Source organism: Gadus macrocephalus, chromosome 11 (assembly GCF_031168955.1).
Source record: "Gadus macrocephalus chromosome 11, ASM3116895v1".
NCBI lineage: Eukaryota > Metazoa > Chordata > Actinopteri > Gadiformes > Gadidae > Gadus > Gadus macrocephalus.
In genome coordinates this window covers 1407946-1424365 of record NC_082392.1, presented here as the reverse complement: position 1 = coordinate 1424365, position 16420 = coordinate 1407946, and the positions used below count along the sequence as shown (strand labels likewise).

The window sequence follows — 16420 nt, the reverse complement described above, 5'->3', positions numbered from 1 at the left end:
TCTCATCATGAGTGGAGTGGGGGAGGGTCCTGGGTGGGGGGAGGGTCCTGGGTGGGGGAGGGTTCTGGGTGGGGGAGGGTCCTGGTGGGGGAGGGTCCTGGGTGGGGGAGGGTTATGGGAGGGGGAGGGTTCTGGGTGGGGGAGGGTCCTGGGTGGGGGAGGGTTATGGGAGGGGGAGGGAGTGGGGAAGGGAAAGCCCCGGCGAGCGCCATCGATCCAGGGGGCGTGGCTCCGCGGCTCGTTTCCTTGGCGACGGTTCAACACAGAAAGGACCAGACCAGGGGAGAGGTTGGTAAACAAGGGTTTTAAAATGTTTTTTTTATTCTTTCATTTCACTGGCAAATATAAATGGCTGCCCTGTGGGGGAGGGGGGGACTCGTTCACATTCAAAGTGATCGTTTTTAGAAAGCCCAAATCTCTAAAAAGTTTCAGTACACAAAACTTGGAACCACTTCTGTCCTGTTGGGTCGACCGCTGGCCCTTCAGAGGGGAAGGCAGTGCTGGATGACTGTGCGTGGCTGCGTGTGTGTCTGTATTGTGTGTGTGTGTGTGTGTGTTAACGTGTGCGTCCGGATGCGGCGATGAGGTTGGAAGGCTTTATTAGTTGTGCGATGCGAGGAGGGACAGCGTGCCTGAGGGCGGTCACACTGCGGAGGAATGGTGCCCTGGGATGCCTCTTCATATATCCTACTCTCTCTCATTATATATTCATATATACCATCTATGTTACCATCGGTTACGCCCACACTGGGCTTTAAGGCATCAGCCGCTGTGTGCTAGGAACAAAACGAGTGACCACGAAACGACACACGGGGAACAACGAGAGAACGCCCCTCCGCGTCGACGACGCCGTCCTCCTGAAAGCCCCTCACCTGGGGGGCAGCAGGGGTCAGCACCAGGGCCTGCGCCCCCCCCCCCCCCCCCCCCCGCCCCACCTGCTGGGAGGGCCGGGGCGTACCAAGTTCTGGAGGAGGGAGGGGGGAGTGGGGAGTGGGGTCACCAACTCTCGCTCTCCGGGCACCATGGGTCCCACCCCCGCTTCACGCCGTTACCATGGTGCCGGGAGGGGGCAGAGGGAGGGGGAGTGCGGTGGCGTGCGCCGGTGAAGTGAGGGCTGGGAGGGGGGGGCGTGGTAAACATGGTGAACTCCCACCGGAAAGGCATTCAAGTTGACGAGACGTTTGAAGGTAAAAGAAGAGAAGAAGAAGTTGGAACAAACGCGGCCTTGAAATGAGGTCTTTCTTTCCCTCCCGCCCTTAAATCATCCCGGACATTTCTCTCTGAAGACAGTGACGAGAAAAATCACACACACATAAGCACACGCACACAGGCCTTGACACTCAGTCCTGAAGAGTCCCACCTCGTCGTCACTACATCTCCCACAATCCCCCTGTCCTTCTGTTGGTGGCGCGCGGCGCCGCCACAGGCTACGGGCGCTCCTCCTCGTCAACGTCTCACCAGAGGAAAGCAGCATTCCATAATAAACAACTATTAACCGCCCCAACAAACACTACAACTTCAAGTTATTTTTTCATTTTCATTTTATCCCATTTTTGGTGTCCATGCAGGGAGCTGTTCCGGGGGGGAGGGGCTAAAGGCCCTGGTGGGGGGGGGGGGGGGGGGGGGGGCACCAGGCAGCGCTAGCTTTGGTTGGTGGCGCCCGGCGAGATGGCGAAGGCGTTTACACTTCGCCCTTCACTGCACGTGCTCCGCCGGCCCCGCCCCCTCCCCCACATCACGCCTTCTCCCACAATGCACCACGTGGCCGAGGGCACAAGATGGCGGCTACAGACGAGCCCCCCCGCCCTCCCCGACGGACAAAGCACATCAACTTCCTTTTTCTCTTTTATACTTTTTTTCTGTTTCCTTCCTCCTCCTCGTTAATTATACCCTTTTTTTTGTGTCATTGCAGAAAAGGCGTCTTTTCGGGACACACGCGGCTTTAAGAAACTTAAATCAACCCTAAACGGCGCCCTGCTCCAGGCCGGAGCAGGGGTGACATCGGGGGTGACATCGGAGCCGGCCCCTGACCCCTGACCCCTGACCTCTGACCCCTGACCTCTGACGCGGGACGGACCCACGATAAACCCTAAGCCAGGGGTGTGCAAACTACACAACATTGTTAAAATCCACAAGAACATAAGTGTGACTAATTAAATATAGATATAGATATAGAGATATTCATCCATAGGTTCAGTATATTAAATCTAATAAATACTTTTACATATACATATATTTTGTTTTTACTGCCAACTATTTAGATATAAAAACGCCAACACATCCGAGACATCCAATCAGAGGTGAGGTGGGGGGAGTGCCCCTCCTAAAACATTCGGTCTCTTCTCCACGGGGGGTAAAAACCCGACTGAGGCGTCACGGGAGGTGAAACCACCCCCCAAATATTAAAAGCCATTAATATATAAAATATTGAAACTCTCATCCGTTAAGAATGGCAAACCACTGGCCCCGCCCCCTCCCCTCCCCGCTATAAACAACGCAATGGTTTCTCCCCACACACACACACCCCTCTCGCTACATAGTGGAATGTTCCGCCCTGGACTCTGCTGCTGGTGAGGGGGGGGGGGGGGGTTCTACTGGTAACACCGACCAGTTCAGCCAGTGACCCACTGCAACCCCCCCCCCCCCCCCCCCCCCCAACACACACACACGGACAGACACACACACAAACACACACACGGACAGACACACGGACAGACACACACACAAACACACACACGGACAGACACACGGACAGACACACACACAAACACACACACGGACAGACACACACACACACACACACACACACACACGGACAGACACACGGACAGACACACACACACACACACGGCTGATTTAAAAATAGATGCCATAGGGGGCCACCATCGTCAGAGAGAAAATAACAACCCCCCCCCCCCCCCACACACACACACAGTCTGGGTCTGCAGGCCGGTCGGAGCGCTCTGGACCCCGTCCTACTGGTCCACACGGCACGGGGGGGGGGGGGGGACAAGGCTCCGAGAGACGGCGTTCTACATTAAAGGTTTCCTTGGTTTCGTTGTTTCTGTTTTAGTTCCATGTTTCCTGCCCGCCCCCCCCCCCCCCCCCCCTGCACCGTCCCAGGGGTCAGAGGTCACAGAGGAGGACGTATTGCTGCCGAATCGAACATCGAACCTGCGGCGGCTGCCGCCGGACCCATGAGCAGAGCAGACGAGTCACTGAGGGGGGGTGGGGTGGTGGCTGCGGTCGAAGGGAAGGACTGGGCTTTATCAATCTGGACGGACAGGTGTGTGTGTGTGTGTGTGTGTGTGTGTGTGTGTGTGTGTGTGTGTGTGTGTGTGTGTGTGTGTGTGTGTGTGTGTGTGTGTGTGTGTGTGTGTGTGTGTGTGTGTGTGTGTGTGTGTGTGAGAGAGAGACATTCTGCGCATGGATGCGCCGTTGGAGGGGGGGACTCATCCGGATCTCATTGAGGGTGGAGGTGGTGGTGGAGTTGGTGATGGAGGTGGTGGTGGTGGAGGTGGAGTTGGTGGTGGTGGTGGTGGTGTTGGGTGGCAGCTTGGACTGTCTGGTGTTTGGTGATGGTGAACTTGTCCAGGCTGGTTGGGGGAGGGGGAGGAGGGAGGAGGACCAGGGGGGTGGGGTCCAGGGGTTCTGGGGTCCAGGGGTCTGGGGATCAGGGGCCGAGCCGGGGGCCGTGCCGGGGGCCGTGCCGGGGTCCGTGCCGGGGGCCGTGCCGGGGGCCGAGCCGGGGGCCGTGCCGGGGGCCCCTACAGGCTGCAGCCTAGCTGCTTGGCCTCCTCCAGGGAGTCCTGCAGCCGGCGCAGGCTGGCGGAGGAGTAGCCCTCGTCACTGCAGCTGCTGCCCCGCGGGCTGCCCCGCTCGTCGCCCGACTCGCCCCCGCTGCTGGAGCTCCACTCCAGGTCCCCGAGCAGCAGGTCGGTGCCCTCCACGTCCACCTCCAGGTCCTCTGCACAGGCGGAGACGGGGGGAGGGACGGGGAGAGAGACAGGGAGAGACAGGGAGAGAGACAGGGGGAGACAGGGAGAGAGACAGGGAGAGAGAGGGAGAGAGACAGGGAGAGACAGGGAGAGAGAGATAGACAGAGAGAGAGAGAGAGACACAGGGAGAGACAAAGAGACACACACACACACAGACACACAGAGAGAGGGAGACACACAAAGACTTTCAGTGACTTGGCCATGACAACAAAGTTCTAGGACTACTAGCAATAGCAACGCTAAGAAACAAACGTCTGTGTCCATAGCAACCGCTTGCACAGAACAACGTTGTCGTTGCCGTTGTCATCATCGTTGTTGTGACCCGTTGTGATGGTGGCCAACGCAACGCCAACGGCACGCGGCCAAGACAAGGACAGGAAGTAGCCTGAGATCTGGAGATGCGGAGCGGTCTGATGCGGCGTTGGGGCGCTATTATGTGCTATAGCTCCATGCAATATGCTATATGTGCTAGCTCCATGCTATATGCTATATGTGCTGTAGCTCCATGCTATATGCTATATGTGCTAGCTCCATGCTATATGCTATATGTGCTGTAGCTCCATGCTATATGTGCTAGATCCATGCTATATGCGCTAACTCCATGCTATATGTGCTAGCTCCATGCTATATGCGCTAGCTCTATGCTAAATGCTATGTGCCCTAGCTCCATGCTATATGTGCGAGCTCCATTCTATATGCGCTAGCTCCATGCTAAATGCTTTATGCCCTAGCTCCATGCTATAGGCGCTAGCTCCATGCTATATGCTATATGTGCTATAGCTCCATGCTATATGTGCTAGCTCCAGGCTATATGCGCAAGCTCCATGTTATATGCGCTAGCTCCATGCTATATGCCCTAGCTCCATGCTATATGCCCTAGCTCCATGCTATATGCCCTAGCTCCATGTTATATGCGCTAGCTCCATGCTATATGCTATATGCCCTAGCTCCAAGCTACATGCTATATGCCCTAGCTCCATGCTCACCCTGGTCCGAGTCGGACTTGTCGTCGTCGTCGGAGCGGGTGGAGCCGGTGCTGTCCATGCGCGTCCGCTCCACCCCCAGCTGCTCCAGCCGCCGCCGCAGGTGGCGCCGCTCCCGCTGCAGCTGCTCCAGAGTGTGCTGCGCCCGCCGCTCGCTGTCCTCCAGCCGCTACACACACGCGCACGCACACTTAGTACACGCGTAAAGACAACCACACAAGGTCAACACGGTAATCTGGGTCGCATGTGTGTGTGTGTGTGTGTGTGTGTGTGTGTGTGTGTGTGTGTGTGTGTGTGTGTGTGTGTGTGTGTGTGTGTGTGTGTGTGTGTGTGTGTGTGTGTGTGTGTGTGTGTGTGTGTGTGTGTGTGTGTGTGTGTGTGTGTGTGTGTGTGCGCGTGTGCGTGTGATAGTATAACGCTACAGTGTGTGGCGCGATTCACAGACAACATGTCGTACAGCACTCCTGCACAACGACTGCACTCGGAAAGTCTCCTAAAGTTGGTGTGCGTCGTAACCGACGGCGATAACACGCCCCCCCCCCCCCTCGTCCCAGCTGGAACAGTGGGTACACCGGCTCTGCAAGCGGCGGATCCCAGACGTGTGTATCAGCGCGGCACACGGACCCCGTCGGCGGGGCTGGAGAGGGCATTCTGGGACGGCGACCTCCACCCCACCCCCGCTCCGCAGCAACAGGTGGCCGTGTACCGCCGTGACCGCAGCGGCACTGCGTGTACCGCTATCTCATAGGTCACTCCAGGTCACCCTCTCACTCGGCCTGCGTCACCCCTCCGGTGTCGTCCGCCCACGCCAATAAACCGTCACCCAGGCACGGCCGAGCACACACGCACACACGCACACACACACAAACACAAACACACACGCACCGATATGTGGTCCTTGGCCTTCATCAGCAGGCTGAGGGTGGTGTGTCTGCTGGTGTCCGCACCCAGCGGGACCAGAGACTTCAACCGCTCCAGACACTGCCGTAGGTTAGCCCGTCTGGGGGAGGGAGAGAGAGACAGAGAGAGAGAGACACAGAGAGAGACAGAGAGAAAGAGACAGAGAGAGAGACAGAGAGAGAGAGAGAGACACAGAGAGCGAGAGAGACAGACAGACAGAGAGAGAGAGAGACAGAGACAGACAGAGACAGAGACAGTGACAGTGAGACACAGAGAGTCACAGAGAGGGAGAGACAGACAGACAGACAGAGAGAGAGCGACACACAGAGACAGAGAGAGAGAGAGACAGAGAGAGAGAGAGACAGAGACAGAGAGAGAGACACAGAGAGCGAGAGAGACAGACAGACAGAGAGAGAGAGAGACAGAGACAGACAGAGACAGAGACAGAGACAGTGAGACACAGAGAGTCACAGAGAGGGAGAGACAGACAGACAGACAGAGAGAGAGCGACACACAGAGACAGAGAGAGAGAGAGACAGAGAGAGAGAGAGACAGAGAGACAGAGAGAGACAGATAGACTGTTAATATGATGGACACATTGCACATAAGGGGTGATCATCAAATTCTACCTGAAAGTAGCAGTTACTGAATGGTACGAGGTGATTGGCCGACGAGGCAGGGAGTATATATCAATATAAGATATGCTCCTTAACAGCGTTCACATTAAGGCCCGTGGCACTTTAAATCAATGTCACCCCACGCCTCAGCCCAGCACCAGATAAGGGACCTGAACCGACCCCAAGTGAACCCACCCTAAAAGACATCAATGAATCATTTCATATCTCTCAGTGTGTGCGTGCGTGCGTGCGTGCGTGCGTGCGTGCGTGCGTGCGTGCGTGCGTGCGTGCGTGCGTGCGTGCGTGCGTGCGTGCGTGCGTGCGTGCGTGCGTGCGTGCGTGCGTGTGTATGAGTGGGACTGGCAGCCTCTGCAGCTGCGTCGAGTTGAGGTGTTGGTGGGTGTTGGATTACCGCATGACCCGTGCATTACATAACAAACCGGCAGGCACCCAGTGGCGCTGCCGTGGGCGAGCCAGTGAGCGTGCCCACCCTCCCGTGCGTCAGAGCGTGGGTGGGGGGGGCGGGCCTTTACGTCCAGCCCCTCCCAGAGAGGGCCGCGGTCGGGGGAAGCTGCAGCCGCTCGGAGCCACGCGAGCTGCCAGCGGAGTCGTAGCTACGCCACGGTGTTAAAACATTCATACTGGGAGCTCTGGGAGTGGAGACTGGAGCTGGGTGTGTGTAGAGGAACACACACGCACGCACGCACGCACGCACGCACGCACGCACGCACGCACGCACGCACGCACGCACGCACGCACGCACGCACGCACGCACGCACGCACGCACAAGCAAATCAGCTGCCTGTCAACACTGACCGAGTCCAAAAGGGCAGTCCTAGTGGCCACAGGAGAACCTTTCCCTGTTGCTCGTGAGAACCAGTGGCTGGTTGCTAGGCTAGGGCCAGGGTCCGGTTGCTAGGCTAGAACCAGTGTCTGGTTGCTAGGCTAGAACCAGTGTCTGGTTGCTAGGCTAGAACCAGTGTCTGGTTGCTAGGTTAGAACCGGTGGCTGGTTGCTAGGTTAGAACCAGTGGCTGGTTGCTAGGTTAGAACCAGGTTTCTGGTTGCTAGGCGAGGACCCTGTGTTCTGGTGAGAACCAGGGGTGGTTGCTAGGCTAATACCAGTGGCTGGTTGCTAGGCTAGAACCAGTGGCTGGTTGCTCGGTTAGAACCAGGTTTCTGGTTGCTAGGCGAGGACCCTGTGTTCAGGTGAGAACCAGGGGTGGTTGCTCCGCGACAGCCAGACGTGCCCCGCCCTCTCTGCGTCCTGACTCAGACCAACTGGTCCGACAGCTCTACTCATCCCGGGGCGGGAGGGGCGGTTGGACTTCGAGCAGGGCCGTTGGGTGGCAGCCAGTCTGGGTGTGAGCGCGTGAGGGAGTGTGTGTATATGTGTGTGCGTGTGCCCTCGAAAGTGTATGCAAGGCCAAACGAGTTCTTCCAGATAACGAGGGCTCCCGTGCAGCGTGTTAATAGGCGAGCGTGCGAGCCAAAGGTCGGCAATAACGACGTGTGTCTGTCCTGTCCGTCAAAGACCCAGAGGCCATTGATTACATGAACCCGGAACCCCTCTCTCCTCCCCTCCTGTCCCCCGCCCCCCCTCCCAACACACCCAGACGCACGCACACGCCCAGAGACACTTCCCCTTCCCGGATGCTTTAACGGTACAACAGGGTCAGTGTCCAACCGAAGTCCTGCCAGCTGGAGAGCCCCTAGCTGACCCTAGCAGCCTCCCTTTGACCCCGCCGGGCTCCTGTGTTCATGCTTGTGTGTGTTTACGCTGAGTTATGTTCTCTTTAGGCAGAGCCACGCGCACTACTGTACATTCCTGCCATGCTAGCCTTTACAGTCCTCCATAATTTAGCCTCAAGCAGCTAGCGTGACGTGCTACATACAGCAGGAATTAGGACACCAGTCCCATTGGACTAGCTTCAGACACCAATATGGGACTTTAAAGTACAATATCGATGAGAGATACATTGTGCGTACTGTTCAATTGTGGATATTGACGCTTTGAGTCTTTGCTCAGAACATATTGTGGTGTTCAATACTTGAACACAGCTTCATTTTTGCGGGCATTCCTATTTTGAAACCACTGCTGAGACTCTCTGGGTATGCCCTACTGTTGTCCAGTCTAAATGACACATTTCTGTTTAACTTCATGGTGTCACATGCACGGGAGTAAGAGTGGCGTCTAATAGTCAGAGACCGGGACTCAGAGTCAGAGTCTAACAGTCAGAGACCGGGACTCTGAGTCAGGGCAGAGTGGTGTCTAACAGTCAGAGACCGGGACTCTGAGTCAGGGCAGAGTGGTGTCTAACAGTCAGAGACCGGGACTCTGAGTCAGGGCAGAGTGGGGTCCAACAGTCAGAGACCAGGACTCTGAGTCAGGGCAGAGTGGGGTCCAACAGTCAGAGACCAGGACTCTGAGTCAGGGCAGAGTGGTGTCTAACAGTCAGAGACCAGGACTCTGAGTCAGGGCAGAGTGGGGTCCAACAGTCAGAGACCGGGACTCTGAGTCAGAGTCTAACATTCAGAGACCGGGACTCTGAGTCAGGGCAGAGTGGCGTCTAACAGTCAGAGACCGGGACTTTAAGTAAGAGTAGATTGGCGTCAGGGACCGAGACTCTGAGTCAGACTGGCGTCTAACAGACTCCGAGTCCTCCATGACTCTGAGCCTTCACCCAGAGGCCGGGCCTCATTGGGGCAGCAGTAACCCGAGCCGGGTGGATGGCTGGGTAGCCACGCTGGTTAAGGTTACCAGCTTGACTCTTTCACACCACTGCCTGCTAGCGGCCGCCAGGTCAGGGGGGCGGCCAACGCACTCCTGGGCGCCTCTCGGATCCAGAGTGGCTGAATGGGTATTAGTGTACGGTAATAGGACACCAAAGAGGCCAAATTGACATTTGGACAAAAACTGAAAAAAGGGATATTAAAGATTCAGAATCGAAATCCCGTGACTAACTGATGTTACGACTTGAGGAAACGCCTTGGTCGTTTTATTGCGTTTCTCCTAGTCAGCGTGTTTGCGTGGGCTAACCCCTGCTGAACCAAGCGACCCAAAGCAGAGGCTTGTCCAGACGCAGTGTTTGTGACGGTGTGCTCCCACCGCCCTCCAGCCTGTAGATGAGAGCACCTGCTACATGACTGCGCGTTTATGCAAAGGTGAATGTAAATCTTTGCTTAGGCTGCCTAGGGGCCGTTGTCAAACGCCCGGCGGGGTTCGCTATGTCCTGGGACTGAACACTGTGGGCGGTTCACAGTAAGACTGTATTCACAGTATCCATAAAGCATTAAGGCGCATGGAACAAAACCAGCCACTGTGTTCAAAGGCCGGACTCCACATTGCATAATAATAATAATAGGTCATTATGTAATGTGAAGAAAATAATAAATAACAAAAGGCAGCAGGAAACGCGTTGTGTGTGAAGAGGCATGAGCTTCACTGGTCCAGGATCTGTTGGTTCCACGCCCACGGACTCAGAGGGCTTTTACTGTGAAGCTACGGCAGAGGAGTGGCTATATACAGAACCAAAGGAGACACACCACCCACACACGCACACACAGACACACACACACACACAAACACACGGCCTTTACATACCTGTTCTTTTCCATTTCGTTGTGCGTAGACCTGAGGACACAACAGAAACAGAGCACGTCATGAGCACAGGAGTCGAAAAAACTGACATTTGTGCATTAAGAACTGCGAGTTTCTACGAGAGGTTCCCCACTTCCTATGTGCCGTCACTAGTCGGAGTAAAGGTCACGTTACTACAAGACAGACAGACAGACAGACAGACAGACAGACAGACAGACAGACAGACAGACAGACAGACAGACAGACAGACAGGTAGAGAGACAGACAGACAGACAGACAGACAGACAGACAGACAGACAGGTAGAGAGACAGACAGACAGACAGACAGACACAGACAGACAGGTAGAGAGACAGACAGACAGACAGGTAGAGAGACAGACAGTCAGGAAGAAGAGAGGGTGTGCTGGTTGAGCCACAGGCTAAAAGGAACAAGCAGGAACTACAGCACAAAGAGACCCCAAAGTCACCAGCATAATCCAGTTCCGCCAGGAGGCAGAAGGAAACAAGCCCACACACACACACACACACACACACACACACACACACACACACACACACACACACACACACACACACACACACACACACACACACACACACACACACACACACACACACACACACACACACACACACACACACACGTCTAAGAGGTCACATCAGTTATGTGGTGAGAGGCCTTCCCTAAACGCAGGTGGCCACCAGCGTTACGTTCGCCTTCCATCCCCATGGGCTTCATCAGTAGAAGGATCATAGGACAGGGTGACAACCCCTACAGCTCCAAAGAGCTTCACTCACTGCAGTGTGTGGCGCTTCAAGGTGGGATGTATCCGCTCTAAAGTAGTGCTCTCCTCCCTATGAAACCTCCACTCAACATGGTCCTTGAGAGGAAAGGGCCAAGCTGAGCCCAGTGACATGGGTTTGTCCCTGGCTGGGGGGCACAGGTCAGAGCTTCAGAGGGGGGAGAGAATCTCAGAATCTCAAAAGGTTCCTAGTTCTACCTTGAAGAGCTCTCAGTGTTCAACAATGTGAGCGCACACGAGCACACACACACACACACACACACACACACACACACACCCTGAAACACACGTTGGTGCAGCGAGACAAGATCTGGGCGCTGTCCGTCTTCACAGGGTGGGGGGGGCCCCTCAAAGTACAGAGAGGGGGGGGGGGGGGGGGGGGGGGGGGGGTGGGCGGTTTGGGGGAGTGGGGGGAAGGCCTCTGATGACATAACAGGGCTAGCGTGTCGTTGGGACTCCACCCTATTGAAGTGGCGGTGCGTGGGAGAAAGAGGACCTAAAGTGGCACCCGGTTCATACCGCGGTGTGTCCCGTGACGAGGCCTCTCTGATGTTGATTCACTCTGCCGGCGCAGCGTGCAAACCTGTCTTTCCACTGCAACGCGACGGTCGACAGCGCACGCAAATGCATTAGCAGTCCGTGGACTGTCCGCACACGGCACAAACGTTGCATCAGGGAGACTATAAAGTCTGGGGAGGCTAACGGTGCTCTCTGTGTGTGTGTGTGTGTGTGTGTGTGTGTGTGTGTGTGTGTGTGTGTGTGTGTGTGTGTGTGTGTGTGTGTACGGTTTATCCCCCCTGGCCAGCTCGTCTGCTGGCAGTTGGGGAGGGGCTTGGGGGACACACGCCCAAAATAGAACACCTTAGACTCAGGCGAGGGGGGGCGGGGGGGGACCCACCAACGCTGCGGGCCCTGGCGTCCCCTTCCACCCCACGCCAGGGGTCCATGTTGGGAACACTGACTAGGCTGAGGGTCCCTACTTGTGTAGTAGCTAGTGCTGCAGCAAAATGCTGGTTCTAAACGTGGTTCTGGCTCAGTTTAGCCTGGCCCATAATATTCTGGGATTAGCAGCACCGTTTTGCTACGTGGTTATGGCGGCCATCTAGCTCAGAAAAAACCTGGTTTTTTCTGAGCTAGAGAGAGAGAGGTCTCAAACCTCTCTCTCTCTCTCTCTCTCTCTCTCTCTCTCTCTCTCTCTCTCTCTCTCTCTCTCTCTCTCTCTCTCTCTCTCTCTCTCTCTCTCTCTCTCTCTCTCTCTCTCTCTCTCTCTCTCTCTCTCTCTCTCTCTCTCTCTCTCTCTCTCTCTCTCTCTCTCTCTCTCTCTCTCTCTCTCTCTCTCTCTCCTATAGATGCTATAGAATTCTACCAAGATTAACTCAATAATAAATAAATAAAACAGCCATCAGCAAATAAGATGACATTCACCGATGGCAGTGGACAATATTTGTCTGTTGTTTCAATTTTGAAAACAGATATTTAACACAAACATAATCTTTGTCGTATGAAAGAAGGTGCTACATTAAAGGTTACTTCATTCATTTGTTGCATTACCCTGGCAGAAATGGGGGAATTGATAAGAAACCAATAACACAACATTTGTGTCGGTATCAGCGCACAATTTCCCAATCAGTGCATCGCTACTGTAGAGCGTTCAGCGTGTGAGTCTGCACTGTGGGGGAGGGTTGGAGTCCAACCCGGGTGGAGGAGCTGGTGCAAGCTTCTGTCTACTGAGAGAGGAGGAGGAGGTGGAGAGGAGGAGGTGGGACACAAGGAGGGAGAGGGGGAGGATGTGTAGAAAGAGGGGGAGGAGGAGGTGAGAGAGCAGGGATGGAAAGATAGATGAATGGAGAGGAGATAATAAGGAGGGAAAAGAGAGCAAGAGAGCTAGCGAGAGCAAAGGGGGATGGGGAAGCCTATAGTATTGACACACATACACACACACACACATGCACACACTACACACCCAACCCCCTCTACTTATACATCACAGCATAAGGAACAACCGGAATACGTAGGGCTGGCCCTACTTGCGTTGGAATGCAAACACAAACATACACACACACGAACATACAGGGACTTCAAACAGGGTTCTGAATGACCTACATTCAGAGGGGCTGAGCAGAGTAGAAACAGAATGCTTGTTCAGTAATGACAAGCCTTTTCAGGCCCGAGAGCCACCCTGCTCGTGAGCAGATAGGATATTGTTCCTGACTGCTTGTTATGATCGTGGGGCAGCACGAAAGCCATTAGCCTCAGCAAGAACCACACGCTGCATCTGGGAGACCTAACCAATGTCCCTGCATGGCACTGTCTCCACAATCTCACAACCTTCCTAGTTGCTTGATATTACCAAACACTGCACATGAATAACACACGGACACACACTCACAATGAGGAAGCTTGAGAAAACGTTTATTAAACTCTGCATTTTCATTTCCGTTTCTGCGATTTCGTCAACATGTTGGGTAGGCAAAACCTGACCCACACACACACACACACACACACACACACACACACACACACACACACACACACACACACACACACACACACACACACACACACACACACACACACACACACACACACACACACACACACACGTAAACAGACTGCAGCCTCCCTAATCCACAGCTTCTCAGAGTGCCTACCGATGAGCCCCCTACGTTCCCCCGCTCCACGCTCGACGGCGGTGCTGGCCCCCCAGGGCAGCGGCCAGCAGGACGAGGGCGTTCAGGACGAGGCGTCCTGCTCAGGGACACCTCCACACCCTCAGCCGGGAGGAGCCGGGGATCCAACCAGGTAATCAGCTCTACCTGCTGAGCCCCTGCAGCCCATTAGGCCTTCTGCAGCGTCAGAAATGGGTTGCTAAGCCTTTGGCTCGGTACGGTAACGCAGTGCTCAAGAGCTGTGACCCAAATCTGAACATGGCCGTCTGCGTTAGCCTGTTAGGGCCGCCGCCCAGCATGCTAACCCTTCAACAACATGGTTAACCCTTCGACAACATGGTTAACCCTTCAACAACATGGTTAACCCTTCAACAACATGGTTAACCCCTCCAGGGGAGAGACAAGGATGACAAGGCAGGTGATTCTGTGTGCATGATGACAAGGCTGGATATGACTAGATATGCTGCAGGCTTCCCCCTGCAGCCATCCACCTGAACCCAGTGTGTGACAAGAAACGCTCAATGCAACCATCAGTCAAAAATAAAAACTGGTAAAGAACTGGTTAAGGGACTGACGAGACAAGCGGCATATCTGTGTGCATGTTCTCCAAAGCGTAACGACTGCTTTGCGTTTGAGATCTCTGCAATCAGCCGCCAACGGCTCCAGCTTGCATGCATTCTAAAATAATTCTCTGACTTATTAACGGGCCGCCTTTAGCCCGGGCTGGGGTAGAAGACATGCTGGCAGCGAGCAGGCAAAGGGTGGCAACACTGCAGCCGCAGTAGCTGTATGATGGGGAGGGTGTACCTGCTACTTGTGTTCTTCTTGCTCTTGCTCTTGCGTTTGAGGTTGTCCCTCTCTTTACTGCTGGTGAAGGGCAGCAGCGAGGCGTAGCCATGCTCCGCTTCTGGGAACACATCAACAACAACAACGCGTCAACAACACAACACACAACATGTGGAGCCAATGCTGTCGCTCTGTGAGAACATCCCTCTTATGAGGGAGTCAAATCCATCATAAAATCCATCAACAGTATTTGTAGCGGTGTGTTGCGATGTTCACAACACGCATTACATGCAACAGGCGGTTTCCTTCGTATTCACATTTTTCACATGCTGTATTTTCCTTTTTCCCCCGCTGGTTCGGACAATGATGTCATCCTGAACTGAGGTAAACCCGCTAGCCAAACCAAAACACCAGCAGGGGGGGGGGTCGCTTTGCGCTGCATGATCAAGCCGACATAAAAACACAAATTGCATGCACGCTTTACTTTATCCAGCTGTTGTGTCTATTATATTAATATATTAATGTTTGTCCCTGCATGTGCATGCAACTGACATGTAAAAAATAAAAAAGCTCGACCCTGTGCATTTATTCTGAAACACTACGGCCGATGACTCCGATGTTTTGGGGGGAAACACATACCGTGCTAATGCAATAAAAGAAGCAATATCTGCTTACATTGTCAGATTGTTTACCTCTTTCCCTGCGGTCAAGGTACTCGGCTGCTTCGATCAACATCTGCACCATTCCGAACGCCGCCATTTTCAACAATAACACCGATATTAAAACTATCCGAGGCAGGACTCAGTGCTTCACGACCCGCTGCCTGGCTTCTGCTGTTCGGCCTGAGGTCCGAGGGTCCGAGTGCTGCACGACCCGGTGCTGAGACAGAGCTGCTGGGACAAGCGATACCGTGGGGTTAGAGTCGAGAGGACGGACTACTTTATAGACTAACAAGAATGAGGGAAGAAAACATTAGTTATCAGAAGAATCGTCCAGCTTATTTAAACACCTTGGGGACGAAACACTATATTTAGATAGAGAAAAACTACGGGGGACTACATCAGTTTGCAGATCAAAACGGATAACACACGGTGTGTATTTACTAACATGGGTGCTGAGAGGGGCTGGACCGCCGCGGTGACAGCTGACAGCCGTCGGCAGGTTACGGTAGTTCTTCGGTAGATTAAGGTAGTTCTTCGGTGGGTAAAGGTAGTTCTTTGGTTGGTTAGGGTCGTTTTTCGGTAGATTACGGTAGTTCTTCGGCGGGTGACGGTAGTTCTTCGGTAGGTTACGATCGCTCCTCGGTGGTTTACGGTAGATCGGTTAATCAATTCGTTATTGAAAATAAGTTGTCTGTTGACTCCTTTATAAAAGGACAAAATCTACATTCGCTTGCGAATAAGTTACAGAATAAACGACCTCCGAGTCTTATCTATTCCGTTCTTGACCTTACGCCGCGACAAATAAAGCGGCACGAATTATCGTTGGTTCAACGCTGCTCGCAAAAGCTTCTCAAGTGGGAAAACCGGGTAAACGAAGAGCTAGTTGCGGTGAAAGTTCCAGCGGAGAGGAGGTCCTGGAGGTACCTGCGGGTTTAACGTGTCAGGCTGGAGTAACGGTTCGCGGCTGACATCAGGGAGCCCCGTGTGTGTGTGTGTGTGTGTGTGTGTGTATGTGTGTGTGAGTGTGCGTGTTTATGAAACCGCTTCAAAACAGGGGCTTGTTGATCTCAGCGACAGCTCGAGCGCTGTGGTTGCCACACAGCGCATGTATGCCGCCACCTGATTGGCTCCTGGAACTACTAAACCGCCGTCTGATTGAACAGAGCCTGTGTCCTTCTAACTAAGAAGCTCGGCCCCTCTTTTGCAACTGGGTGTTGAGGTCGGCCATTTTGGCTCTAGTTGCCGTTCGTATGCTTCGTTAACGCCAACCGTCGACGAGCCACAATGTCGCCGGTTGCACCGTTACGTGTAGGCGCTCTACGATTGGGAGCTTTCAGCCAATAGCGGTTGGGATACACGGTCCATGAGGATGACAGCGTCACGCCCCTCTACCATGCTGGTT

At 54.3% G+C, this 16420-nt stretch overlaps 1 protein-coding gene across 1 annotated transcript; it reads right to left on the bottom strand.

The window, feature by feature from the left end:
- Window positions 1–3058: 3058 nt before the first annotated feature.
- Window positions 3059–16163, bottom strand: mxd1 (MAX dimerization protein 1). Its single transcript, XM_060064069.1, has 7 exons — window positions 15464–16163; window positions 15049–15246; window positions 14378–14477; window positions 10102–10131; window positions 5867–5981; window positions 4985–5150; window positions 3059–3967 (listed from the first exon to the last, which is right to left on the bottom strand). The coding sequence occupies exons 2-7, from the start codon at window positions 15113–15115 to the stop codon at window positions 3768–3770; spliced, it is 678 nt and encodes a 225-aa protein (XP_059920052.1). The 5' UTR covers window positions 15116–15246; window positions 15464–16163; the 3' UTR covers window positions 3059–3767.
- Between the last annotated feature and the right edge of the window lie 257 nt (window positions 16164–16420).